The sequence below is a fragment of the Scardinius erythrophthalmus genome (genome assembly GCF_964197995.2).
Source record: "Scardinius erythrophthalmus genome assembly, chromosome: 13".
NCBI classification, from domain to species: Eukaryota; Metazoa; Chordata; class Actinopteri; order Cypriniformes; family Leuciscidae; genus Scardinius; species Scardinius erythrophthalmus.
The window spans coordinates 8,329,366-8,355,376 of NC_138233.1; the positions used below are offsets into that span (position 1 = coordinate 8,329,366).

At 37.4% G+C, this 26,011-nt stretch overlaps 1 protein-coding gene across 1 annotated transcript in view; it reads right to left on the minus strand.

The window, feature by feature from the left end:
- The window catches only part of abca1b (ATP-binding cassette, sub-family A (ABC1), member 1B), a 36,093-nt gene that overhangs the window by 7,138 nt on the left and 2,944 nt on the right, over window positions 1-26,011 (minus strand). Inside the window, exons 2-37 of the mRNA XM_081383145.1 lie at window positions 24,728-24,835; window positions 23,478-23,571; window positions 20,770-20,911; window positions 20,530-20,648; window positions 16,869-16,990; window positions 16,128-16,319; window positions 14,371-14,460; window positions 10,910-11,150; window positions 10,305-10,444; window positions 10,105-10,221; window positions 9,782-9,976; window positions 9,000-9,205; window positions 8,725-8,901; window positions 8,258-8,480; window positions 7,097-7,318; window positions 6,342-6,657; window positions 5,685-5,859; window positions 5,097-5,228; window positions 4,818-4,957; window positions 4,599-4,736; window positions 4,270-4,490; window positions 4,104-4,179; window positions 3,756-3,994; window positions 3,604-3,655; window positions 3,393-3,512; window positions 3,122-3,270; window positions 2,773-2,897; window positions 2,585-2,683; window positions 2,191-2,475; window positions 1,970-2,108; window positions 1,801-1,881; window positions 1,522-1,691; window positions 1,252-1,429; window positions 1,037-1,152; window positions 486-630; window positions 257-380 (exon numbers count right to left, since the gene is read on the minus strand). Of these exons, the coding sequence (XP_081239271.1) occupies window positions 257-380; window positions 486-630; window positions 1,037-1,152; window positions 1,252-1,429; window positions 1,522-1,691; window positions 1,801-1,881; window positions 1,970-2,108; window positions 2,191-2,475; window positions 2,585-2,683; window positions 2,773-2,897; window positions 3,122-3,270; window positions 3,393-3,512; window positions 3,604-3,655; window positions 3,756-3,994; window positions 4,104-4,179; window positions 4,270-4,490; window positions 4,599-4,736; window positions 4,818-4,957; window positions 5,097-5,228; window positions 5,685-5,859; window positions 6,342-6,657; window positions 7,097-7,318; window positions 8,258-8,480; window positions 8,725-8,901; window positions 9,000-9,205; window positions 9,782-9,976; window positions 10,105-10,221; window positions 10,305-10,444; window positions 10,910-11,150; window positions 14,371-14,460; window positions 16,128-16,319; window positions 16,869-16,990; window positions 20,530-20,648; window positions 20,770-20,911; window positions 23,478-23,571; window positions 24,728-24,793 (5,566 nt within the window). The 5' untranslated portion in view covers window positions 24,794-24,835. The remainder of the gene's footprint in view (window positions 1-256; window positions 381-485; window positions 631-1,036; window positions 1,153-1,251; window positions 1,430-1,521; window positions 1,692-1,800; window positions 1,882-1,969; window positions 2,109-2,190; window positions 2,476-2,584; window positions 2,684-2,772; window positions 2,898-3,121; window positions 3,271-3,392; window positions 3,513-3,603; window positions 3,656-3,755; window positions 3,995-4,103; window positions 4,180-4,269; window positions 4,491-4,598; window positions 4,737-4,817; window positions 4,958-5,096; window positions 5,229-5,684; window positions 5,860-6,341; window positions 6,658-7,096; window positions 7,319-8,257; window positions 8,481-8,724; window positions 8,902-8,999; window positions 9,206-9,781; window positions 9,977-10,104; window positions 10,222-10,304; window positions 10,445-10,909; window positions 11,151-14,370; window positions 14,461-16,127; window positions 16,320-16,868; window positions 16,991-20,529; window positions 20,649-20,769; window positions 20,912-23,477; window positions 23,572-24,727; window positions 24,836-26,011) is intronic.

Sequence of the window (26,011 nt, forward strand, 5' to 3'; positions counted from 1 at the left end):
AGAGACATCCACTATTGCATGTTTGTGCATTTTGGGGGCGGAGCAATGAAGCGAGGGGTGTGTTTGTTTGGATTGATTTAAAAAAATCAACAGTGTTTCTCAGAAATCGCTAACTACATCTTTAATACACAGACCAGAGAACTCATGTACTTGTCTTTTATCAAGTTTATGAGGTCAGACTATAAACTTCATTGATCTAATTCTCGTAATCTGTCTGCAAAATTGTTTTATTTAAAGTGAAGCAAGCTAATCTTACCAAATCTCTCCATAGCGTCAGCCATGGCCTGATTCTTCACCATGTCGATGAGACCTCGACCCAGGCAGAAGTGTGGGAAGATGAGCAAAACGTTCTTCAGGATGTCGTTAATGCCACCAATCTCCTGCAGAAGAGGATGAGAGGCGTCAGAATTACTTGTGCTTGTGAATCAATAGCAACACAAATAGCAGGACTGCATTAGGATGAAACCAAAAAAGTAATTTCTCACATTGTTTCCAAATAACTCCATGACAAATGTGGAGACGCTCCCATTGATCCCAATGAGGATGTTTACGCTAGTGAGAACCACATAAGCAGTGCTGGGGATTTTGAAGAGGAAAGAAGCCGGGTACATGAGAGGAGTGATGGACCATCTGAGGAGAGACAAGAATAATTATTTATCATCAGGGAAAATGCTATGCACATTGGCAGTGTATTCTGACCTCATGTCAGGCCCTAATCAGTCCATCTTAGAGACAGATTTTGCAAAAACAAACACCACTCATATACCTAATTGTACATTATAATGTTTTATTTTTCAAATTTTTTATTCCATTTCTTCAGAAAATATACCTAACATAATTTTGTTCTACCCCCCCCCCATGTTTTTCAAAAAAGTACTTACATTAACTTTTTTTTTTATTCTTTCACATTTTCATCAGATTTTTTTTTTTTTACTATTTTGTATTACATTTATTTCTTGTTATCAGTATACCAATAAATTATCGCCTTATTGAGGTAATTAAATTAGTTTCATATGAATGTCTTTATCTGTCTTACCCATATAGAAGCAAAAGAAGAGCAAGAACAGGCAAGTTGGTGGCGGAGACGTAGGCTTTTTGTTGGAAGCACACAAAGATCAGGATCACCAGAGTAGCAGGAACGACATAATTACACTATATCAGAAAGCAGACAAAAATAAGATGAGAGATTTTGGGTCAGCAGCCAAGTAGGTGAATGCATTAAGGGATATGAAAGCAAAACCAGACACTCACCATATCCCAAAGAAAGTTGGCCAGCCAATAGAGGTATGGCTGAACTCCGCTGATAAACTGCATATGCTTGGCCTTATTCACTCGTTCCTGAATAAGAAAGACAACAAAGCTGGCGGGAACGAAGGACATGGCGAAGATCACACAAATGGAAACCAGCACGTCCACTGAAGTGGTCATCCTGAAATGGCATATATCAGAGTTGAGAGATTAGAAAAACATGATCGTCCTTAAGAAATGTTATTTAAATGTAATCAATGTTTCAATGCTTACAGGGCCACTTGAGAAAGCTGTTCTTTGGTCAGATTGAGCGGATGGTTGAACGCAGTGATGCCAAACTGACGGGGGTCTTTGCCAGGTGGTAAGTTGGCACGCAAGATGCCATTGTTCATTACATTGAGGAAGGATCCAATACTGTGCCAGCCCTTGTTATTGAACCATATCTGAAAATAATAACAAAACCCCAATAAAGATCAGATCCAAGTAGACTTTAAATATAAAATGTATTGTCTTTAATGGGTTTAAAATATCAGTCGTCCAGCTGTCACTCACCTTGACATTATTCTTAGTGTCCAGCCCATTGATGAAGGCAGACAGGCTTTTCAAGAAACGGTCGGGAGCTGATCCGGAGTTCTAAAAGAGTAGGATAAGAAGAAATACTTCACGCACTATTCCTTAAAGCTGTTTGATTCATATCGTAAGAATCAGCTTTTTGGTTTACCTGGCCCAGTTGGAAGATCTCCCTGACTCGAGAGATGGCATCATCGATCTCCTCAGCAGGAGGAAGTACCTGAGTACTTCTAGCGCCCAATGAATATCCTCCATACCTGAATTCGTTCACCCAGATCTTGTTCTTTAAGCTTTGAAAAAAAACATTTGTTTACCCATTGAATGGCAGTATTGAACTATTTCAGTTCATGTAGATACAAAATCAGCCCATACCTTTTCCCAATGATCTGTGCGTAAGTCTTCACTAGATAGTCTGAGATGTTTCGTCCTGTCAGGTTCTGGAGAGTCTCAGTTTCACTGATCTTAATCTGAGGAGGTGGCAGTCCACCAGCACCGGCAGGGCATTCTGGGAGCATCTTCTTTTTGCCATTACAGCTGCACTCACAAGCTGGCGATGGGTTGTCCATGGTCCAGTTTGTCATTGTGAAAATGTCCATCAGGCTTTCTTCCACTTCTGGTGTAGACCATTCTTCATCGCCCATTGTACAGGGAGCCTCACTAAAACCATGGGAGAAGCAGGCTTAGTTTTTTCCAGAATGAAAAAAAAAAAAAAAACATTAACAGTTGCAAGAAAATCTTGGTGTTTCATATACTCGAAGTTACTTACAGAATTGGTTCTCCTTCCATGCATCGTGTTCCAAAGCCAGGATCATCTAATAAGGCGTTGAGTAATTTTTGTGTGCTTATATCATGTGGAGCATCATCACTATAACAAAGAATGACCGTATTTAATCTAAATGGTTCCCTGCAAGCATTTAAAATTTATGTTGAATAACACATGTTGTCCTTACGTACCTGATGAACATGATTTGTTCTTCATACATCCAGGGATTAAGAGCAAGGCTGGGATATTTTCCAAATGGTGGCACAATAAGACTGAATACTAGAGCGATGCACACAAACACAGCGGGAAGAACAATCTGCAAAGAGAATCAAAGTGAGTTGATCAAAACAGAACTTTACTGACATGGGCTGCATTTCGCAAAAGCCTAATTAGATTGTAGAAATGTAAAGTTTCTATGATCTACTTTTGGGAATCATAGAAACCATTGACACCAATAGTCTCTATGATCTACTTAAGCTTATGTTGTTTTTGGGAAATGAAGCCCAAGGTTTAGTTTTTTATTATATTTCCCATTCCTACCTGTCCAAAAAAGCCTTTCCTTGAGCGGCGAGCAATAAGAAATCTCTTCCATAATAATGCCACAAACTGCTGCCTCTTTAAACTCCAGCCTTTCACTTGATATGATCCTTTTCCATCAGTCACACTGAAATAGTCTGTCTCTTTGGATTCTGGTGATCAAATATATCAAAAGGAGCTGTCAACAACACATTTAAAACCAAGAATATTAAGAAGACATTTGTCTGTCTCTAATCTAATGATGCAGTATATATTTTAGGGCTTTAAAGTTTACCTGGATCACCATAAGATTCGGTACAGTCAAAGTCATCGTCTTCGGTCAGGGGTTTGAGGCAGCTCTGGTGGTCACCGCCAAATGCATGTTGTCTATGTCTGCGCACTGGCACAGTTCCATCTAACAAAGTTATAAATACAAGATGAGATCTTAACTGGATTTGTTTTCTTTCTACTGTTTATTCAGTTTTCTAGAGAGCTAAAAATTTTACCCGAGATGATTTCTGCATCAACTCCACTGTCCTCTGCCACTTTAAGGAAAATCTATATCAAAATAGAAAGGTCATTAAGAACTTGCATAATAACAGCTAACATCCTAAAGATTTTTGTTGACAGACAAAACACAAGACAAGCTACTCTGTACCTCTTCAAGTGTAGTATCTGAGACGCCATAGCTCGAAATTCCAAGGTCAGCGAGCCGATCATCCAGGTCATGGAAGAGTTCAACAAAAGCACCATCTTTGGCAGACTCATACGGCAACACATATGTGATCTCATGACCGAGGTCTTCCACCATGCGGGCAGCGGGAACATACTTCAGGATTAGACTGGAGATGAGGGCCACGTCAACAGGAACAACAGAAGATTCGGGCCATGTAGTTCCTGCAGAACATTTTGAACAGAGTAAAAACTTTAGTGAAGATTCAGTTAGAATATGATGAAATCAACAGTTACCCATCATTTTAAAGATTGAGGTCAGGTGTTGCCTTACCAATCGCTGTGGCAGCTTCGCTCTCTTGGTCGCTACCAAGACCAGCATCTGAACTGCTGACTGATGCATTGTCTTCCTAGAAAACCAATGAAACAACAGTGTTTAGCTATTAGCTTACCAACAAATCAACGTGTTCACTGATTTTTGCAACCTGAAGTGCACTTACTTTCTTAACGAAAGACACTGTGCTGCTCGAGTTCCTGCAAGAACTGAGAGAAGGTTCCGAGTTTTTCTTCACCAAGGTAAGATAGTATCCGGTTCCCAGTTGAGTCTTCAGAAACAGCGAGGAACCCACACAACAAAGCTTTCCATGGGAAATGATGGCAATACGATCGCCCAGAATGTCTGCTTCATCCATATGATGGGTAGAAAGAAGGATAGTACGACCTGAAAAAAATACCCACAGTCTTCTATGATTAATAAATGAGAGCTGGTTGTATTTTCTTTATATATAAATACCAAATGAACTCATGTCCAAATGCATAGGGTGGTTACCAGCACGGTACTTCAGAAGAAGGTCCCAGATGCCTCTACGAGCGTATGGATCCACACCAGCGGTAGGCTCATCCAGAATTACAACCTTTGACCCTCCAACAAAAGCAAGGGCTACCGAGAGTTTCCTCTGCATACCACCTGAAGAACAAAAAAATTGTAAGTTTGCAACAAATCAAACAACCAATATATCAAAATTTCAAAGGTCATGATGCCACACACCTGACAATTGGCTGGTCCTGGATTTGCGTTTGTGTGGAAGGCCAGTATCGGTCAGGATCTGTTCAATCTCGGTCTTCACTTCCTCCTCAGACAGACCCTTCAGACGAGCATAGAACCAGATGTGCTCTTCTACTGTCAACCTGAAATACCCCAGGCCAAGCAAGAGTGGATTATCATCCACAGAACTGATCTATACAACCTTGACATCAACTAATATGTGACTTTTTTTCGCATTATTTTCCTTGATCATTTCTTTTAGGTCTGAGAAAAGGCACTTACATGCTGAAGAGGACGTTGTGTTGTGGACACACTCCGAGGCTCCGCCTGATAGAACTCAGCTCTGAGCGAATGTCTTTGCCCATGATATACGCAGTGCCAGAGGTGGGAGGGAAAAGGCCAGTTAGGATAGACCTAAAAACATTGAAGGTGAATTGAAGGGTTAGATATTATAACCAAAAGGTAAAATAACTCTTTTCTATTTGAATGTATTTTTAAATGTAAGTTATTCCTGATTTGGTGCTCAAGAAAAAAATCTTATTATTATCAATATTGAAAACAATTTGTGCTGTTTAATATTTTTGTGGAAAACATTTCTTTTCAGGATTTTTTGAAGAATAGACAGTTAAAAAGAGCAGCATTAATTTGACATAATTTTTTTTGACATTATAAATATCTTTACTGCCATTTTTGATCAATTTCATGCATCCTTATTGAATAAAACTATTAATTCCTTTTAAAAATTAACGTTACTGACCCCAATATTTTGAACTGTAGTTTATTTAAATTTTAACTTTTTTTGAACTTTTAATAGTAAGCTCCTCGTTGGCAATAATAATATTTTATACTAATTTCAGAATGTGAACTTACATGGTGGTAGTTTTTCCAGCTCCATTGTGACCTAGAAAGGAGGTTATCTGCCCCTCATAGAAGCCAAGTGTCAAGCCATCGACCGCTAGCTTTTTGCCGTGACGGTAGACCTTCACAAGATTCTCAATGTAAACTCCAAGTTCAAGGTGAGTGGGTTCCTCTTCAATGCAAACGGCTTAAAAAACAACACAAAACACAATTAGTCAATTTTGTTACTCTTTTTTTATTTTTGTGAATAATATGTCTAATGAACAAATTCACAGCTGCATTTACATGCTTAATATAAAAAATAAAAGTGATGCACAATATTTATTTCCCCTATTTTTACATTTAGATGACCTTTGCCTTCATCTAACACTCACTTAGAGTTAATAACCCTATTATATTTAATCTGTAGCAAATCAATGTAATGTACAGTATGAAAATGTGATATTTATTTGCTATGCTGTGATGCCTAAATTCACCATTTTTACCATTTCACCAAATTTACCATTTAAAACTATGATTATGTCTAGTATGTTTTATCTTTTTTGTTGTTTACAAAATTAAATAGATTTTTATTATTTATGAAAAATCATTCATAACATGAAACTTCTCATCAGTTTCTCATTTTGGCCAGAAATCTAAAAAATGTTAGTGATCAAAAAGGTTTCTTACCCCCAGCATTGCCCTTCTTTCCATGTATTGCAGTATTGTTTGTGTTTTTCTCTCCAAACCAGTAAGATTTAGTGAAGGGGAAGTACCACGGCCTGGGAATACCATACTGCCCTGGGAACACGGTCTCAATGTACCAGGTCATGACCCCATACAGGAAGGCATCAAAGTACATGAGGATGAGGCAGGTGGTGAGGTTGTATTTGTCGTCTTCCAATGGGCTGGAGAAGAGGTTATTCCATTGGATGCCCACACCCTGCTCCTCAAACAGTGCAAAATACTCACAGCCAAACCCAAACGCCACTGGAGACAGTAAGCTCTGTGGAGACAACCAAATTGGACGTAAGTAGTGTTCTGTTTTTTTTCCCTCCTGAAGTCCACTTAAATTTTTAGTCAAGGTTTCTTTCACCAAAATAACTAATCTCAGTAACTCTTCACTGCTTGCTCACCTTTAACTGAACTCTTCTATTAGTGTCCCAGATCTTTAATCTATCACTTTAATCTAGTGTAGATTCCTTGTAATCTAGTGTTAGCCTACAGTGGGTTTAAAGTGCAATTTTACAGTTAAGATATTGTCATCGCCCATGTAAGTCATTTTAGATAAGGGAATCAGTATAAATGTGTTTCCTTATGCAATACACTGTACAAATAACGTAATGCACTTGGCCCAGCACAGCAACAACCGATGGCGCTACACACACACACACATTTGTAACTGTAAAGTTTAGTTATTTTCCATAGGTGGTCGTAAAACTCACAGCGATGACTTTGGCGGTGAAGCCCACGTAGTCTTGCCAAGCCACGCACAGCACATAAGGCAGGTACAGGGTGAAGTAGATAATGCCACCGCAGGCCGCTGCCAGGTTGGCACGTGCGAACGCAGTACTGATCAGGAAACACTGCATGATGGTTACCACAGCGAATGACCCGAGGAAGAGAAAGACTACACCAGGGTCACTGTAGGGCAGGAGATTTCCCATCTGAAGGGGTAAAAGAAATCAGGTTGAGTATCTCTGGACTGAGTGATTTGAACGTTTGTCACTAGCTATTTTGATGAAAATTTCCTAAAGAATTGTAAATAATGAATTATAGTCATAATAATAACAGTGCTATTTTAGTATTATTTATATGCTATTATAGTATTTAGTATTAATAATAATAATTATTATTTAGTGTTAGTAAGACATCACTGGTAAATAAGTTTATTTGTTACCATTATCACCATTATTTTAAGGTGACGTAGTTACACGTTACTACATAAACTTACTATAGTAATCACAGTAAATTATGCATAATTACAAGATGCAAACCCTAACCCTAATGGTGAACTCTATGGTAAGTACATGTAGTTAATTAATATTACTCAGTACTTATTTGCGTAAGTACAATGTAACTAAGTCACCAAAAAAATAAATAAAGTGTAACCAGAGATCTTGAGACAGAAGTGAGATGTAAATTCAAACTCAGAGGGAATGTGGTCCTCAGATTTTTAAGCCAAGTTGATTTTGAATACAACACCCCAAAAATATAATGCCATCTAAGGGTAAACTTTATTTCGATGGTCCATTTAAAACATTCTACTTACTGTAAATAACTTTGCAACTACATGCCAACTAACTCTCATTAGAGTATTAGTAGACTGTTAGGTTATGGTTAGGTGTTAGGGTCCAGGTTAGTTGAATATGTTGACATGTACATAGTTTTAAAGTTGCTTATAGTCAGCAGAATGTCTGTTTTGATAGCATAAAAATAAAGTGTTAGCAGATATTAAGCAGACAGCCAATTATAGTTAGTAGAATGTCTAAAGTGGACAATCGAAATATAGTGTTACCAAATCTAAATAATCTTTGATAATTAAATATTTTTTTTTTGTAGGGGAAAAGGAAAGGAAATAAGATCTGCTGATGTCTTTTTGGTACCTTGAGTAGAAGAACCAGCAAGCCTGCACTGACGAGAAGAGGGATGAGGCTGCTAATAAACCAGCTGAACCACAGGATTCCGTTGTCTAGTCCCATAATCCTCATGGTCTCTTTGAGTCGGGCCTCTTTCTCGTAGACGACGCCTTTGATGATGATGGCCACCGAATACATCCAGGCCAGAGTCATGAAGAGAGGCATGGAGCGGCTCATAATGCGAAGGAAACTATGAGAAATGAGAAGAATTTTCAATAATTGCTCCTACTGTTATATAACATACTGAAAGACAAGCATAAATCAGTCAGGACGAGCATGCCGGACTAGCGCTTTGGGTTTTAGAAAAGCGCATTATAAAATGTATTATTATTATGCCATTTTTTCTGCAGGAGAGGTAGTTTAAAGATGATCCTTGATAAGTTGTCATCTCTGTAATTTCTCTACGTTTATGTGCGGTGCAGTGGAATACTTACATATCATCTACATAACATGGATAAGGCATCTGCTGGATATAAACACCAGTCTTCTCTTTGGTCCCAGTTACTGCTCTGATGATGCTGTGTTCAACTACATCCTGAAGGTAAGAAAATCCTCCCCAAATATACCGCATATCCTCAAAGGGATCAGCCCTGGGACCAGGATCCCAATACCTGCCAACAAAAAACACAATAAGCATCTGATTTCATAGCAAGCATACTTGTTAAAATGGAAATTTCCATCATTGGACAGCTGAGAAAAGCAAACTTACCCATCTTTAATCTTGTTTGTGCGTTCCACGTTGTCGATATCCATGCGGATTTTGTAATTGACGTGTGGTGGAAGTTCCAAGGTGTTGTGCTGTACGTCCAGGAACACAATTCCTGCCCAGAACTTTCTGTTATCCAGGAGACTCATGGACTCATTCACCAGTTTCTCCTCTGTGCTCACAGGTTCAAGTTTATCCAGGTTTACACACTGTAAAAAACACCATCATTTAGTCACAATGTGACTTTCTCTGTCTAGTGATAGTCAATTGATTTTTACATGACCATATTAGACTGTAAACATGCTGTGGTGTTCAGTTTAATCAATAACTTTTATAATAACTAAAATAATCTATTTGACCTGTAATAATCTTTGGCTTGTTTTTGTATTACTGTAAAAGGGAACTTTTGACCCATTAAAAATGGCGATGACTAGGGAACAATGTCTTTAACCTAAATAAAAGTTGATTTTCACTTCCTTTTTATCTTTCAGATCTCCTTTTGTCAAACTAACAGACATCATATTGCTGGAATAGACATTAAAACCCCAAAAACCAACACAATTCATGCAACAGGTCATCCAAGCACGTTTTGCACGTGCCTTTCTCCCAAAAAACTTGAAATCCTGGTGGTTGTGACATGCGTGTACTATTTAACTGATGATAGGTTGTTGACGTGTTTAATGTGAAAGTATGTATGTGGGAGACAGATGGATTATGAGATAGAAAGGATGTGTGTGGGAGGAGAAAAGAAAGGAAAAGGTAGTATGAAAGAGAGCTGTTCTGACCTCCATGAAACGGGATATGCTCATAATGGCCTGGTCCGTCTCATTGAAGACATCCCGCCACGTAAATGCCGTCCCATGGGGACGCGTGTCCTCGGAGTGCTTAGACAAGAAGCTGATAACATCCTCCACCTTCCACTGAGTCCCAGCCAACTGGGCACTAAAGAAACTAGCTGTGGCGTTGTTTCGAAGAAGCGTCTGTGTTTGGAAGAACAAAAAGATGGACGTTGACGTCAGCTTCAATATCAGTATTATTGACTAGTTCTAGTCCTGCACCGCAACCACCAGCCACATAGGGGCAGTAATGAGAGTAAGACATAACTTACCCGCATAAGATCCATTTCTTCACTATTCTCCATGAAGTTCCAAAACTTCGGTCTGGCTTCTTCCCACATTCCTCCTAAATCTCGTAGAATTCCGAGCTCCTGAAATGTCTTGTTGACCTGGGAAAGAATTAGGAAGTTGCTCCAAATTGCACTGCAGATTCATGCATGCATCATGCACATGTTTTTTTCAATATGGTTACCTCATGAATGATCTTCTGGGTTGCAGGGCTATGTGGCGTATAGAGGATCTTCCCCATCAGAAGAGGTTTCAATGCCCTCCAGATCATCCGAGAGATGGGACTGGCTTCCATGTTCCTCATCAAGTTGTTACAGTATGGAGCTAGAAACACAATGCATGTGAATATGCATTAAAGGGCAATTTAGAATCCGTTTACTGCATACTCTGTATCGTATTGTATACTGCTAGTATGTTATTTCCAATGCAGTGCATGCTGTTTATGAAAAAGCATGTATAAGCTGTTGTAGGTCAGGGTTGTTATTGTTAACTAAAACTATATAAAATTGTTTTTGTTAATTAAAATAATACTGAAATAAAGCAGAATATAAATATTAGATGAAAAACAAACTTAAACCTAAACAAAAAATAGTACTGAAATCGCTAAAACTAAACAGAAATAAAAAAGCTAAATATAAAAATCATGACGACAAAATAAAAAAAATTGACAAAATACAAAATTACTAAAACTATAATTAAAATGAAAACTGAAAATATAAAAGCTATTAATAAATACTATAATATTATATTAATAATACTAAAAAAGAAACAGTCGTAGGTTTGACGTACTGGTGGTATTGTCGTAGACTGAAACCGATTCGTCATCACTGTCGTTGTGGCTGCCGAACAGCGCCTGGAAATTGCTGTCCTCGTACCAGTTGAGGGATTTAATCTTGAGGCCACCTCCTTCCGGGTGTCCACACACAATACGGGACACAGCCTGGTACATCAGACTCGGAGAGCCGGTGGCGTTTTCGGTCAGAAACAGGATCTCATTCCGCAGGTCAATCCAGCTCCTCATACTGGCCAGCTGAAAGAATTACAAGAGTTACAATTTTAATTGAGTCAAGAAGAGTCTGATTGATTTGTAATATATGCATCCAATTTACTTAGTGGTTTTCATTTCATCATTGTTTTTAATCAATTAGTTGACCCAAAATAGAAAAATTCTGTCATCTTTCTAACAACTGCTTTGAAACAATCTACGTTGTTAAAAGCGCTATATAAATGAAGATGACTTGACTTGACTATCACCCTCATGTTGTTCCTAACCCATACGGTTTTATTTAAAGTCTCCCTTGGGTAAAAATCAAGGTTTTAATATTGTTTATACGTCTATGTGGTGTTTTTAATATGTTTTAAGACAAACCATGTGTAAATTCATGCCAACACCATTGCTGAGTATTTTCTCCTTCAAGGAGAACTCCGGTCAATTTTAACATTGAGCTCATTTTTTTGTAAATTTGGAGTGCTGTCAATACAGAGAACAACGACAAAAATCGGTGTTGCCTACACCATGTTATCCTCTTTTTAAAATTTGCACCCTGTTGACTTAAATGGGGCAAGTTTTAAACCAGCTTTTAGCCTCTTAACATCCTTGATGTGTCATTACAAGTGCACAGGTCATGTGAGTGATTCACTGTGTTCACTCTGAAGGAATCACTCACATTGGCTGTGCATTTGTAATGACACATCAAGGATGTTGAGAGGCTAAAAGCTGGTTTAAAACTTGCCCCATTGAAGTCAACAGGGTGCAAATTTTAAAAAGAGGATAACACGGTGTAGGCAACACCGATTTTTGTCGTTGTTCTCTGTACTGACAGCACTCCAAATTTACAAAAAAATTAGCTCAATGTTAAAATTGACCGGAGTTCTCCTTTAAAACTGCAGTGAACTAAAGACAGTCTCAAAAACGTGGTTTGAAATCGCTGGTGTCTCTGACGTCACAAACTACCTTGTAACCAATGACGTCAACGTGTGATCGTCAACGACTGGATGTCTGAGCTGGTGAGAGTGAGTGGAGGCGGGACTAATTTGCATATTCATAGAACCGCGAATACTAAATGAGGCAAGGGTGTAGAGTTACATTCAAGATATTTTCAGGCATGAAGAATTTTTTTCTAGGAAATTTTGCTGATCAAATATGAGTTTTAAGGGAAGCCATATGATAGCAATTTAAGCAATTGGTGTATGTAAATGGTTGCGACCAGATCATTGAGACTGACACTTGAGAATTGGTTCAATCCGATTCATGAATTTATCATTCAGACATCATTTTTTGTGATTTGAATCAAATAATTAACTGAAAACATTCAATTCAAAAGAGTGATTAGTTCACAAACCCATGAAATCCTTGGAACATAGTGCACAAGTAGTTTGAACTACTATCATGATCCATGCTTTTGTGTCCTTTTTAGAGAGCGAAAGCTCCAGTTTCTAGTCATTGTAATTGAAAAGAGCCTAAAAGAGCGACTCCTTTTGTGCTTCCTTGAAGGAAGTTATACTGGTTTGGAACAACATGAGCGTGAGTAAATAATAAAATAATTAAAATTTTAGGATAACTATCCCTTTAAGAGAAATTTGACAAGCATAACAAGGAATAATGTTAGTGTTTCATTATTACGCCAGTGCAGGCTATGTTTGCAAAATCCTTAAAAGCTACTGTCATTGTCTAACTCCTGAATAACACAATCCTGAATCCAGAGAGCAGATGCCCCGAGGGCCTGTCAAATTGAACACAACTAATATTAGACAAATAAACCCTCCCATGAAAAGCTGGTTCTGGTTTTTCAACAAACAAAGGATTGTCAAACATAACAGAAATCTAACATAAATGCATGTCTAAAATGGGAGGTTTGCTTTTGGAGGGTGGCTGACAAGAAGAGAAATGTTATTCTGTGCTGGTCAAGATATTTCACGTTAAAGCAAACCCAAGAGGTAACTTTCATTTTTATTATAAGACTTAAGAAAAAGTCTCCATTTAATCTCATTGCTGTCTAAGAGAAGCAACTGAGACATTAAAGAAATCTCATTAGTGATTTTTCTTTCACACCTGGCTGGCTATGTTCGGATAAGCACACTATACACTTACTATTTCTGTAGTATGTAGTATGTATACTGTGTACATAATGCGTACATTTAATAAAAAAAAAATTGTAGGTATTATGCAGTGTATACTAAATAATATGCAGTAGTTGGATAGTTTCAGGATAGGATAGTTTCACTGAGTAGAGAATTGTGTCTCCTGGTCATTCATTTTAAACCAGGTGTGGTGCACAGCATAAAGCTTTGCTGGTTGAAACCACGTGAGGCTTACGGATCTGAATCAGCAAGCATGCGAGTCACTTGCTGCTATTTTACTGTAAAAGTGCCAAGAGAATGGAGGGCGGAGAGTGCAACAGATGTCCTACCGCAAAAATACTCTCACTGTGGGAGGGAGGGATAATGTCCCCTCATGTCCCTTCTAAAACAAACCTGTACAGAGAAAACTCCTAAATAACTGCACTGCAACAGCAAAAAAATATTTTAAATCAATATATATCATTTGAAAAAAAAATGCATTCTAATGTATAAAACTTTCAAGATTTTTAAATGTCTAATGTATTGTTTTTGCACTCTAATCAGCATTCATCCAGTCTCATACCAACACAGTAAAAGGTTACTGGAATTCACCATCCGTCTCAAACATGAGGGTGAGCCAGATTAGAGAAATGGGTTGAGTTTAGTGTTCCATTCAGTGAGACTTGTAGCCAAAGGTTTCCCTTTCAGTGAAGCAGAGAACAGAGAGGCTTTTGTATGGGCAAACAGGTCATGAACGCCCATCTCTCTGTGTAAAGCAAACGTCTTTATTGCAGTCTTTAGATACTGACTGCTGAGTGGATTGTGTGACTCTCTCTCTGGATGCTTGTTCAGCTGTGCTTGGTTGTATATCTGTCCAGCTGGGAGCTGAAACAACTTTCTCTTCCTCCCACTGTGCACCACTACAGCTGGCAAACGAGACACTACCGAACTCATCGACACATGCAAGCCCAATGTGACACCTTTACTCCTGCGTCACAGGCCCAGCAGTTGTCCTCGCCATTAAATGTCACTTTCACTCTCATGGGATGTTTAGAGCCTTACCGGGTTAGGTTTGTTTGAATTATGACAAACAACTCTCATTTGCAGTTGATGGACAGTTCACAGAACAGCTCAGGATTGGTTTACATTGCCTGTAGTGATAAACTCTTAATAAATAATATGAGATCTACCTCCACAGCCAGTGATCCCAGGCTCTCCAGAAGATTGTCTGTGGCTTTGGAAACTTGACGTACATCAGTGGCATTAGTCCTTATGTCCGACTGGTAAAAGGCAGAGAAAAAATTATTGAATTAATATAAAAAAATGAATACTGTTATTAAGTTGTAATACAGTTATTGAAAAATAATAGTGTGTGTGTGTGTGTGTGTATATATATATATATATATATATATATATATATATATATATATATATATATATATATAATGTACATGGAATATGTCTAAAATACATTTACATAGTTAAAAGTTTCATAGTTCAGTGTCAATCAGTTTATATGGGTATTAAACTGCTGACTCATTCTTGAGGCATCCAATTTGCATGATTGTAAATGATCAAAGAACCATAAATGTTACGCACGGTCACATTCATTCCATGCATCCTATATGCCAACAGCCAGCGAAATCAAACTAAGATAACCCATTCATCTGGGTTTCCACAATCCCAAGAACGTTGAGTCAAAATCATCTTTCATTGACCAGCGTGATCTATGAGTCAACCCGACATCTTGACATTTTTTGGAAATCATAGGAAGAAGCAGAACAGAGGAACTGAAGCTGTCATGACGTGTTGTAACTTCCAGCCGTGCCTTCAGGCTGTATATTAAGGTAGGTGTGTAGGGCAACAGGCAACGACATGCATCCTCCCACGCTCTTCATAACCTGCTAACTCTTTCATTCTTTTACCCTTTCTCTCTTTTAGTTGACTGTTGAATTGTTTGTGTCTTGGCACAATGCACGCCAATAATAAAGTCGCCTGGTTTTGTTTTTAAAACCACTATCAACAGCAGTGGAGGAGGAGAGGACACTATTGCACCGGTTTGGAAGATAAGATGATGACCTCTGTCACCCTAAGACACACGGTGGGGGTACCTTATTCAGCAACAGTTTAATTTACACCCTTTGCTAACAATAAAGCAACACCATCTGGACACCCCTCTTACATTAACATGGTTTAGAGATGGTGTCAGATAGTAGAGTGAAAAATTAGAAAATTATATTTTGCATAAAGACAGTGTAGTCTGTTTTAGGACCTTGTTTTGCACTGTGACACATTGTTGATAATAAAAAAATCAAAAAGCGTTCAGAGCTTTTTGTAATTACGCTCAATGATTGTCACAACTGTAAAACAATATTAAGTTAATACATTAACTAATTAATTGCACTGAAATAATAATACGTTTTTGTTTTCATGTTTTTCTTTAGATTTTTGTGTGGAATTTTATTAATCTGCAACACTACAATAATGTCCCATTCGTTAACATAGTTAATGCATTAGCTAACGTTAACTAACAAAAAGGAATATATTTTTTTTACAATATTTATTTATCTTTGTTAATGTTAGTTAAAAAAAAAATACATTACCTAATGTTAACAGATACAACTTTTATTTTTAAAAATGTATTAGCAAATGTTGAAATTAACATGAATATTAACAAGTGCTGTAGAAGTATTGTTCATTGTCTGTTAATGAAACCTTTTTTTAAAGTTTTACCAATAGGTTTTTATTAGAATATGATACTTTTAATATATACAATGGTACTGTTTGATTACCATATTTATATTCCATAGAATTTTAATAGAGTACTTCAGAGAATACCATGGTTATATCATGGTTCTTCCATTGAATATTTAAGGATAATGCCATGATTAAAAAAAAAACACATATAAAATCTGTTCATTTTGATTCACTGTACTATGTTTCTTACCCTAAGAGGTTTGAGGAAATCCAGGTTGGACTTGAAGTGTCTCTCGGCCTGGTCTAGCCAGCTATTTGGAGACCTGCAGATGATGTCCTGGGTGAATCTCGCCACCCCTTTGTCTGGGATGGTCACAAAGTCCTCAAGTGTGGTGGAGCTGCACATATCTCTCAGATGGACGCCAAACCCTTTGATCAGCACCTAAAACATGAAGAGCATCATTGATAACCAGTAAGATGTGAAGATAAGAAGGTGCTCATGTGATCCGTGAGGGGTTTTGGAGATAGACGGGACAGAACTGTTCATATGACCTACGAGTTTATTATCAGGAGAGGGTCATTATAAAGTACTTAGACTAGATGCCTAGAATACACATTGTGAGGGTACATTAGGGTAAAACTAAGTTGCCTATGGTCATTTATGAGGACTGTAGATTGTTTAATGCCCTGAGGGCACGTCACACCGCTAACAGCTGTTGATTTCCAAAAAAAAATTTAGATGCATGCTGGTTTCCTCTCTTTAACTGTTTCCGAGGGGCAGTTTAGCAGCATGTGTGGTGCAAACTAATCAAAATGGACCTAGAAACAATGACCGTGCCCTAGGTACTGTATGCACTGTAATTACTGTACAACAGATGTGACGTTTGGGTCTTTGTTTTAGCTGGAGCATGGAAGAAATGGGTGAACTTGGGTCATCTTATGGTCACCATTGTTTTTTTCCCCCTTCAAAATAATGCTTTTCGATGCTCACCTTTTCAAGATTCACATCAGCTTCCAGAATATTCTTCACAGAATTCTGGGGAAAGGAGGCATTTTGCCGGAGGAACATTGAGAGGGTCTCGTTTTCACGCAGGAAGTCCTTCAGCTTGAAACCTAAGGACAAATATGCCACTTTAGTGTGTGCATGTTAAGGAATGCTTTACAAAACCAACATACAATGGCTGTAGTTATAGGTTTTTCAGCAATTTGACCAGACTTTCAATTTGAGCAGATCCGCCCCTCTATTTTAGGATTAATTATTTTGGAAACGCACCCCACTTTCCATCAGTTTGCATTTACATCACATACTTAGAAAACCTCAAACTTTTGTTCTGAGTACATGCGCGCACTTGCTGAAACTTAGCGCTGTTCATTCAGGCGGCGAGCCTTTGAGAGTGTTAACTACACACTCGTGTGCTCTCCTTAAATTTCATTCCTCTTTCAAAGTTCAAGTACATGTCGGAGCAGGCCAGCTAGTGCGGTTCACCTGGGCGTGGAAAGAAACATTGACTGATTCATCGCGTGATTCCACAAACAACACACAGGGAGTCTAGTTGCCTAAATGTTCTGGAATCTACAAAAGGGGATGAAGTGGCCCACACAAATCCATAAAAATGGAACAGATTTACTTAAGACTCCCATTCCTTTCTTAAATGTGTGACATTACACTACTGTTAATAAGTTTAGATTTTTTTAAAGATTTTTTTTTATTTGGAAAAGATTAATCAATTTCTGAAGGATGATGTGACACTGAAGACTGGATTAATGATGCTGAAAATTCAGCTTTGCATTATAGGAATATATTACATTTTAAAATCAATATAAATAAATTCAGCCTTGGTGAGCATAAGATAGTGTACCTCTTAGATGATATGAATCTTAAAATAAAAAAAGTACATTTTTACATTATCTGATGGAAGTGAGTCCCAAACAAATCCCTATTCTTGATGGAAATGCTTCAAGTCTGTAAATTTGCGGATCGCAAACAGTCGACACCCCCTCCTCCAATCCATACGCATAAAGCCATACCTGATGCGTTTGGGTAAAGTTTAGTCATTCACACCTAGCTAACAACTATCTGCGATAACCCTCGGCCAGAGCAGCCCAACTGTCTCCCTGTCTTCCTTCTGTGCTGTTCATGGAAACAAAGGCTGGAAGTGTGTCCATTGCAAGGGAGGGGCGAAACCCCCAGGAGGTGGTAGATTCCTGAACTATTCATTCGCTTCCACACTAATCAGTCTTTTGAAAAGAGGGTTAAGGGGGTAGAAATAGGGGAGTGCAATGGGGTCTGAAAAGACATGTGCACGGACCTTCTGTAAAGTCATGGCTAATTACATCTGTTAGGCCTTTTTAGATTGGACAGGTATATGCAAGCTCAAAATGAGAAAGTCTTCAATAAAGGAGGTGAAATCGGGATAAATTACATGTTGAAATCAGGATAGTTGGTATATGTAATGCAGGGGTTTACAAAGCCTTAATCCAGTTCTTAGACAGTTGTAATTTATGTCTGAAATTCACACTACCATTAAAAAGTTCGGGTTGATAAGACCTTTTTTTCTGTTTTTGAAAGAAGTCTCTTTTGCTCACCAAAGCTACGTTTATTTGATCAAAAATGTGGTAAAAACGGTAATATTGTAAACTATTATTACAATTTAAAATAACTGTTTTATTTCTGTAATGCAGTTGTAGTTTCAGCATAATTTCTCATGTATATCATACATTACAACAGTCTTCAGTGTCACATGATCCTTCAGAAATCATTCTGCTGATTCGCTGCTCGAGAAACTATTTTCAAGAAACATATTTTATCAATCTTGAAAAAAATGTTGCTGCTTAATGTTTTTAAGTCATTAATTATATATTTTTCAGGATTATTTGATGAATAGAAAGTTCAAATGAACAGCATTTATTTGAAATAGAAATCTTTTGTAACATTATGAACATCTTTACAGTCTCTTTTTAACAATTAAATGCATCCTTTCTGAGTAAAATTTGTTGTTACGAAAAAAAAAATCGTACTGACCTTAAACTTTTGAACAAAGTTTTTTTTTGCTATCAAAAAGTGCTATCAGGACAGGTATGTGAATATAAACCCTCAATAGCCAAAGAGAACACCATTACATTATTACTTTGGCCATTTCAACGATTGGCGTCATTTTTTAAGCCTGAATGTTTTTAATGAACATTGTAACCCATTATGTGGCTAATTGTTAAGCAGATTTTTAAAGCTCTTTGTGAATCCAGCATTACAACTATCATGGCAAATGATCTAGATGTGAATGAGTTTAAGCTTTAACTATAACCTAAACCCAACGAACTCAACTCATTCATGGCTGTTGTCATTAGCTGAAATCAAAAGAGGAGAATAAAGACAGAAATGAATGAGATCGCAGCATGTGGATACCACGATAAGCCCCACAATGACTGGATGGCGAGTTCAAAGCATTCCTATTGTCATGCACGACAGCCGGAGACACAATAATGAAGCTTTAATTTGAACAGGTGGGCTGACGTGGCTCTCTTTCTTTAAGACTCTTCTACTTTGGGAAAACAGGAAAGTGTATTATGGTTACATTTTAGCTCAATTTTGGTTTCATTTTATTCTCTGTCTGTATAGCTCTGAAGGGAGCAATTAAAAGTCATCACTAACTGTAAAATGTTACTCCAGACGTTCTATGATTGCGTCTGTACAACCTCTCCTCCATTAGGCAGAGAAATGCGATTAAAGCTCACTTAGCGTGAGAAGAGAAGTCTGTGAACAGGAAGAGACAGTTCACGGTGCTTACCCAGCACACGCTAAGTGAATTGAATAGAGAAGGTAATGCTAGAGGATTGGATTCTGGGATGTTTGTGCGTATTTTACACCCACACTAGCCCTCAAACCGACTTGCCATGGCTTGTATGAAAGGCTTGATCCTTCATTCAGCCACCCACCTTTTCCTCTCCCAGTGGAAAAAAATCACAATTCCAACAAATCCTCAAAGACTGATGGGCATCAACCTTTCACTTGTATGTATGTTTACAAGGATTTACTGATAATTCGAATGAGTCACTTCATGTTAGGAGAAGTATTTGCTATGGGCGTTTCTGAACAAAATCTTCATGTAGTGCTTGCATCTCATTTTGGTCATTTGCATACTTGATACTTGATATATAAAAACGTTAAGTTTATTATGTTAATGACGCTGAATGCCATTGGTTCTTGTGGGTCTCTTGACTGATTTTCAAAGTTTGAATATAAATGAATATGTTGTCATATAACTAAATCAGTAGACCATGGCTCTAGCAATGCAAAGGTTATGGGTTCGGTTTTCCAGGGAAAGCAAGAACTGATGAAAAAAAAATAAAAAGTACCCTGAATGCAATGCAAGTCGCTTTGAATAAAAGTGTCTGCCAAATGCATAAATGTAAATATGGCTTTAGAAGACTTGGAGTACAGTGCACAAGTCATATCACTTTTATTGTACTATGATGTCTTTTTTGTCCTTTTAAGAGCTTGGTCACTGTATGCATTCACTTTATGGAAAAGAACAGCTCAGGCATTTGAAGTTTGGAACGATAAGAGGATGAAGACAGAATTGACATTTTCAGGTGAGCTATTTCTTTAAGAAAATGTGAAATGTTTTTATTCTAGGCCACAGTACTGTACTCACCAGCTGTGTTATTTTGCATGACTTTTACTGCACTGATAAGCTCCTTGAATCCATCTAAGCTCTTGTCGTTTTGACTGTACAGTAAGATCTTCTTGGCATCAGAAAACAGGCGTGAGATTCTGATAAACAAAGCAGAATTATTACCAAATTGCACTCAATGTCTTATATTACATATACTAGGTCACATTAGAGCTGACAACCCTGTTATTTCGAAGTCTTCAGCTGAAGGCAACAACTTACATGGAATCATTGAAGTTTCCAACGACTCCCGGAGATTCCCCAGGGGTTGGGTGTCGGAAGCACGGATTGTTGGCATTGCAGACAATGCCCTGGATCCATGGCAGGGTGCCTGCTGAGGGCATGGCTTTGTTGGGAAAGTGACCTGTAACAAATAAAGGGAGACGAAATGAACTACCCTATTGAAGAGGATTGAAAAGAGTTTCCACATTAAGGCTTTCTACAGAAGAGAAGAAAGTGTACACGATAAAACCAGCATAGTCAACACAATGGCATAGAGTGATGATGTCAGAAAAAGTATATTTCTTGTAAAATCATTTTTTTCCAAGATAATGCATCATTTGACTTCAAAAGCTCAACTACTTCATGCATGATAACAGGGAGCTTTTAGATAGTGAATGATACGCTATCAGATTGACATCCAATGGCATGGACATGATGTGCCGGATGAGATTTGGATTATTTATGCCTCCCAGTACGGCCTGTGGCCAATCCCCATGCCCATATACACCCATATACAGATAATGGACAACGTGCACCCTTAGACTTCCTTATCTTCCCACAGACCTAAAAACATCAGCAAAAATCAGACTCCCCATCCGTGGAAGAAGCGTACTCTACGAGGAGACCTTATCAAGTGATTACCTAAGCAGTATATGTGACCTATGCCCCCCCCCACCCCCAACCCCAACCCCAACCCCACCCCCACCCCCACGCACACCAGAGGCTCACTGTTATTTCTATAATGAGTCAAATGTATAGGTCTGCTATCAGTCAACCTTAAGACTGCCAGCTGCTCCATTGCTGAGCACAGCAAAGATAAGATAATACTTTCAGCATGAAGTAATCAATTCAGGGGATATTTGTTCAATTCCATATAATTATTTAATTTTAAATAATTTATAACAGAGTGAATCTGATGAAAAGCATATATGGATCATACTTAAACCTAAACTAAAAAGAAAATTAATAAGTTTTGTAACTTAAGAATATGAAGCCTATTTTTAGGAACATTAAAGTTTTTTTCCCCCCACAATAATCAAGCACATTTTCCCCAGTTCTCATGAAAGACTGAATTTTAATTTTATATATATATACCATACAGATTTTTTTTTTGTATTTTGTTATACAATTAAGCATATTCTGTAAAAATTCTTTAATAATGTATATACAAACATGTAATAATGTAAACATGATTTTATTTTAAATTCAGCATAAATTAAAAGATGTACAATATACTGCCAGGATATATAAAAATGCAACTTGTATATTATAATTATGTATAATAATAAATTACATTTTTATATATCCTGGCAGTATTTGTTGTACATCTTTTAATTTATGCTGAATTTAAAATTAAAATATCATGCATTACAGTATTTTTACAGAATGTGCTTAATTGTCATAACACAATACAACATTAAAATTATCATTCATTTTTGTATAATCAATTTCTTTCAAAATAAAATGTTATTTTATTTTATTTATCTTGGGATTCATTTATCCACATAAGTCAAGTCAAGTCATCTTCATTTATATAGCGCTTTTAACAATGTAGATTGTTCCAAAGCAGCTTTACATTGATAATAGGAAATTAAAGTCAAGTGTTTTGGCTTTATAGCAGCTCTAGAATAAAGTTATTGTCCAGCTAAACTTAATAATTTGTCTGGTTTGAATACAGCTTAAGGGACTTAATTAATACTGCTGGTTTTTGAAATGCTAAAATTGATTATTACCAACATGATGGACATTGTTCTATGTCCATTTAATCACTTCAGCAAGAGAGGTTGCAACATGCCTGTACTCGCATATGACAAATCTACTCATCCATCCTCACACAAATCCAGACTTTAGGAGAAGTGAAATTCTGCTCAGTACCTCCTATATCCTGTTTAAACCAAAGCGGTAGCACACAGACACGTTTGAACGTCAACAAGATCTCATGACCAAGGCTCACAGTTCCACAAAGAAGAACAAAGTTCACAATCTCACAAAATCGTATCCATTAAGATGCTACATTTAATGTAGTATGTCTTTTCAAAGGCTAATAGCCAGGCATTGTGTTGTAGTTGTTTACGACCTAAGAGTAGCATTTCTTAGGTCATGGTGACGTTCCTAATATATAAAATGTTGCTAATGAGGTTAGAAAAACAATCAGGCACAATAAAAGTTCAGGTGCTATTATAAAACAAGATGTAACGATACACTGAACAAACCAGCTAATAAATGCGAACATCAATGTCACTGTACTATCAAATAACAACTGATGATAAAATATAGAACATTTTGTCCATGTTTAAATGTTCTCAAAAAATGTTAATCCCAGCATGCTCCTGATAAAGTCACCTTATCTTTCTACATCTGTGACTGACAGAAGACCAATTCCTCTAGTTATCAGCAAGAACTCATAAACACCCTGCGAGCTTGACACATCTGATAATAATGCACCATAAAGAATCGTGCAATGAAACAAAACGTGCATTTTCACCCCTTGCTTGCACCATGTATTTAGGTTATGCAATTAATATGCACACGTTGAAGTGCAAAAGTTGTTTTCCGAGCAACACGTGCAAGCCATTTAGTTTTCCAATGGCAAGATGGGAATTTAATGTTACAAAACAAGCTAAATGTTGCATTGTGCGGACACAGCACAACCGCATCTCTTCTAAAAAGGCTTTTCTCTCTGTTCACAGGTTGAAAAGTATACTTACATTCATGTTGTTCGTAAGGCGGGTAATTCAACCTCACGGCGATCAGGATGAAGAAAATAAAGAGAGGCCACACAATCTCCGTCAGCAGCTGGAGCTGCAAAAGTCAAACACATGAGGACAAAAACAGTCAGCGTTTTCTGAAGTGTAGACATTAGAGACCAAACATGACTTATAGAGCTCTCAGAGAAAAAAAAGCTCTCAGTCTCCAATGTCTAAAGTAAGGGCTTCTGGTGAGTAATGTCATCAAGGGTAAGTTTTTATTTACAACATTTATTATTGATACATGACAGGGAATCGATCAGACCCTCCAGATATAGAACTACATGGCATGTCTGCATCGACCCAATAGGGAATGAAAGCCATCTGACCACTCTTTCTCCATTTAGCACTTTTGTGGGTAATGCTTTACTCTCTAAACCTGTTTTAAACCATTAAACTGTAGAAAAGTAAATTAAGGACTGTATTTTCATGCAAGTCTTTAGATACAGTATAAAAATGATCAGTTTCCAATGTGTTTTTGGACATAACCATGTTTTAAGACATGTTCCATGGTAGTACCATATCAAAATACCGTAGTATGGTATGTCACACTCTTAGGAAATAACCCAAGGGTTCTTGACTCAATTTTCAAGAATGCTTTATGACAAAAAGATTCTATAGAAGAGGAAATGTCTTAAATTATTGCATAATACTTTCATGTTTAAATGGTTATTTCCATTTTAACTTGAGATAGAGTATAGATAGAGTACATTTAAAACAAAATGAATTAATTAAAATGAAATCATAAACATAAAATGTAAAAAACACATCATGTTTTGTAATGGTTTAAAGAGGAAAATATCCTATAAAATCTGCATCCCTTTTAGGAGAGTCACATAAAAGTGGTTTGAATTTGCATTGGCCTGAGAATATTTATGTAGCAGCATTCTACATTGAAATGACGTTAAAATAGCTGAATTTGGGTTGTTATGGGATATGAACATCTTCAGATTATATAACTTTCCATAAATTAAGAGCTTATAAATTTAAATCTAAAGTGACTAAATAATCGCAAGTGACAATTTTGATCTCTAAAAGCAGCATGATGTTAAATGAATCATAACTGTTACACATTTTACTTTTACCTAAACATAATGCGTAACATAAATGATATTTGCATTTGAATAAATGTTATTCTTGTTAGCAAAAGCAGATGGAAAAACAAGGAGAAAACCAGAAAGATATATACAAAATAAATCTGTTGTCCTCACCGTTTGTCTCCGTCTATAGGTGAAGTTCTTCCAGAGCAGCAGACCCAGCTGAGTGGAGACAGACATCTTCACTCGGGTCCCTCTTCACTCTCAGCTCTCAGCTCTCAACTGCAACGACACAACGGAGGAGCGCAGAGTGAAAAAGACATCCAGCAGCGAACAACAGAGCAGCTCAAAAGTCCAGGACAAAGTGCAGCCCTCCTATCTGACTCTCTGCTTCTCGCTCACGTCTTCGCTTTTCATCTCTCCCCTCATGACCCGTTTTAAGGAAGGCTAGCATTTTCTTTTTCCCATAATTCCTAGAAGTGGTGGACCTTGTAGTGTCAGAGTATCACCAAGCAAGGAATTTCACAGGTCATTAGGGGCTCTGGGGTAGGTAGCTTTATTCCTAATGGCCATGTTTGATCAAAGAGCTTCATTTAAAATGCACAGATTTGCTGGAGGTCAAGGAGAGAATTGGCGGCCTTGCTCTATGCTAATGATTCTATTCAAATGCGAAAAGGGTCCAGACATTCTTGAGTGATCTTCTAATGCTCACATCGTTTTCACTCTCTGTATCCTTTCAGTGATTTAATCAGCTATCCCCAAACAGATATGATCAGGTTTGAGTCAGATGGGATAGGATGGAAACAAAACTTAACCCTGTAAAGCCTGACATGAAATAATATTTAGGGGGGGAAAAGCATGCATGTTTTTGTTGAGTATCACATTTAATACATCAGGCTGGTTGGCTCATACAGTATACTGTAGAATGATAGTGAGAATATGGAGCTCAGACTCAAGGAGGAAAAACACCTCAGTTTTATTCAGAGGCTCAAACTGAACAAAAATATGCAATTGGATGCAGTTGCTGATATTTATATGGCCAAAAAGTAAGATGAAATTCTGTAAATGTAAATCAGTGAGATCTTTGTAACAGTATAGCAGACTAGTTAAATGCATATAAATATCAGTTGTCACACTATGTCTCCTAATAATATGTCTTAGTAAGGTGATATTATAAATGCTTAGTTTTATGATCAAAGGTCTGTAGGGTGCATAATGTAATAAAAGCCTCAAAAGCCTGATGTATCATATTTAATACACACATTTTAACATGACATATGGATAATCAAGTAAATCTAAGTTGCTTCAGTCTAGTAAGTGTTCATCTTGAAATATTACTAACAATATAAGGTTTTCCTATGTTTACTTTATAAAAATCAGTAAAGATTTCACAGCAAAAAGACACGTGTAGCATGACCTGAAGGAGGACATTTTTTGAATGGTACTAAAAGGCCTTTC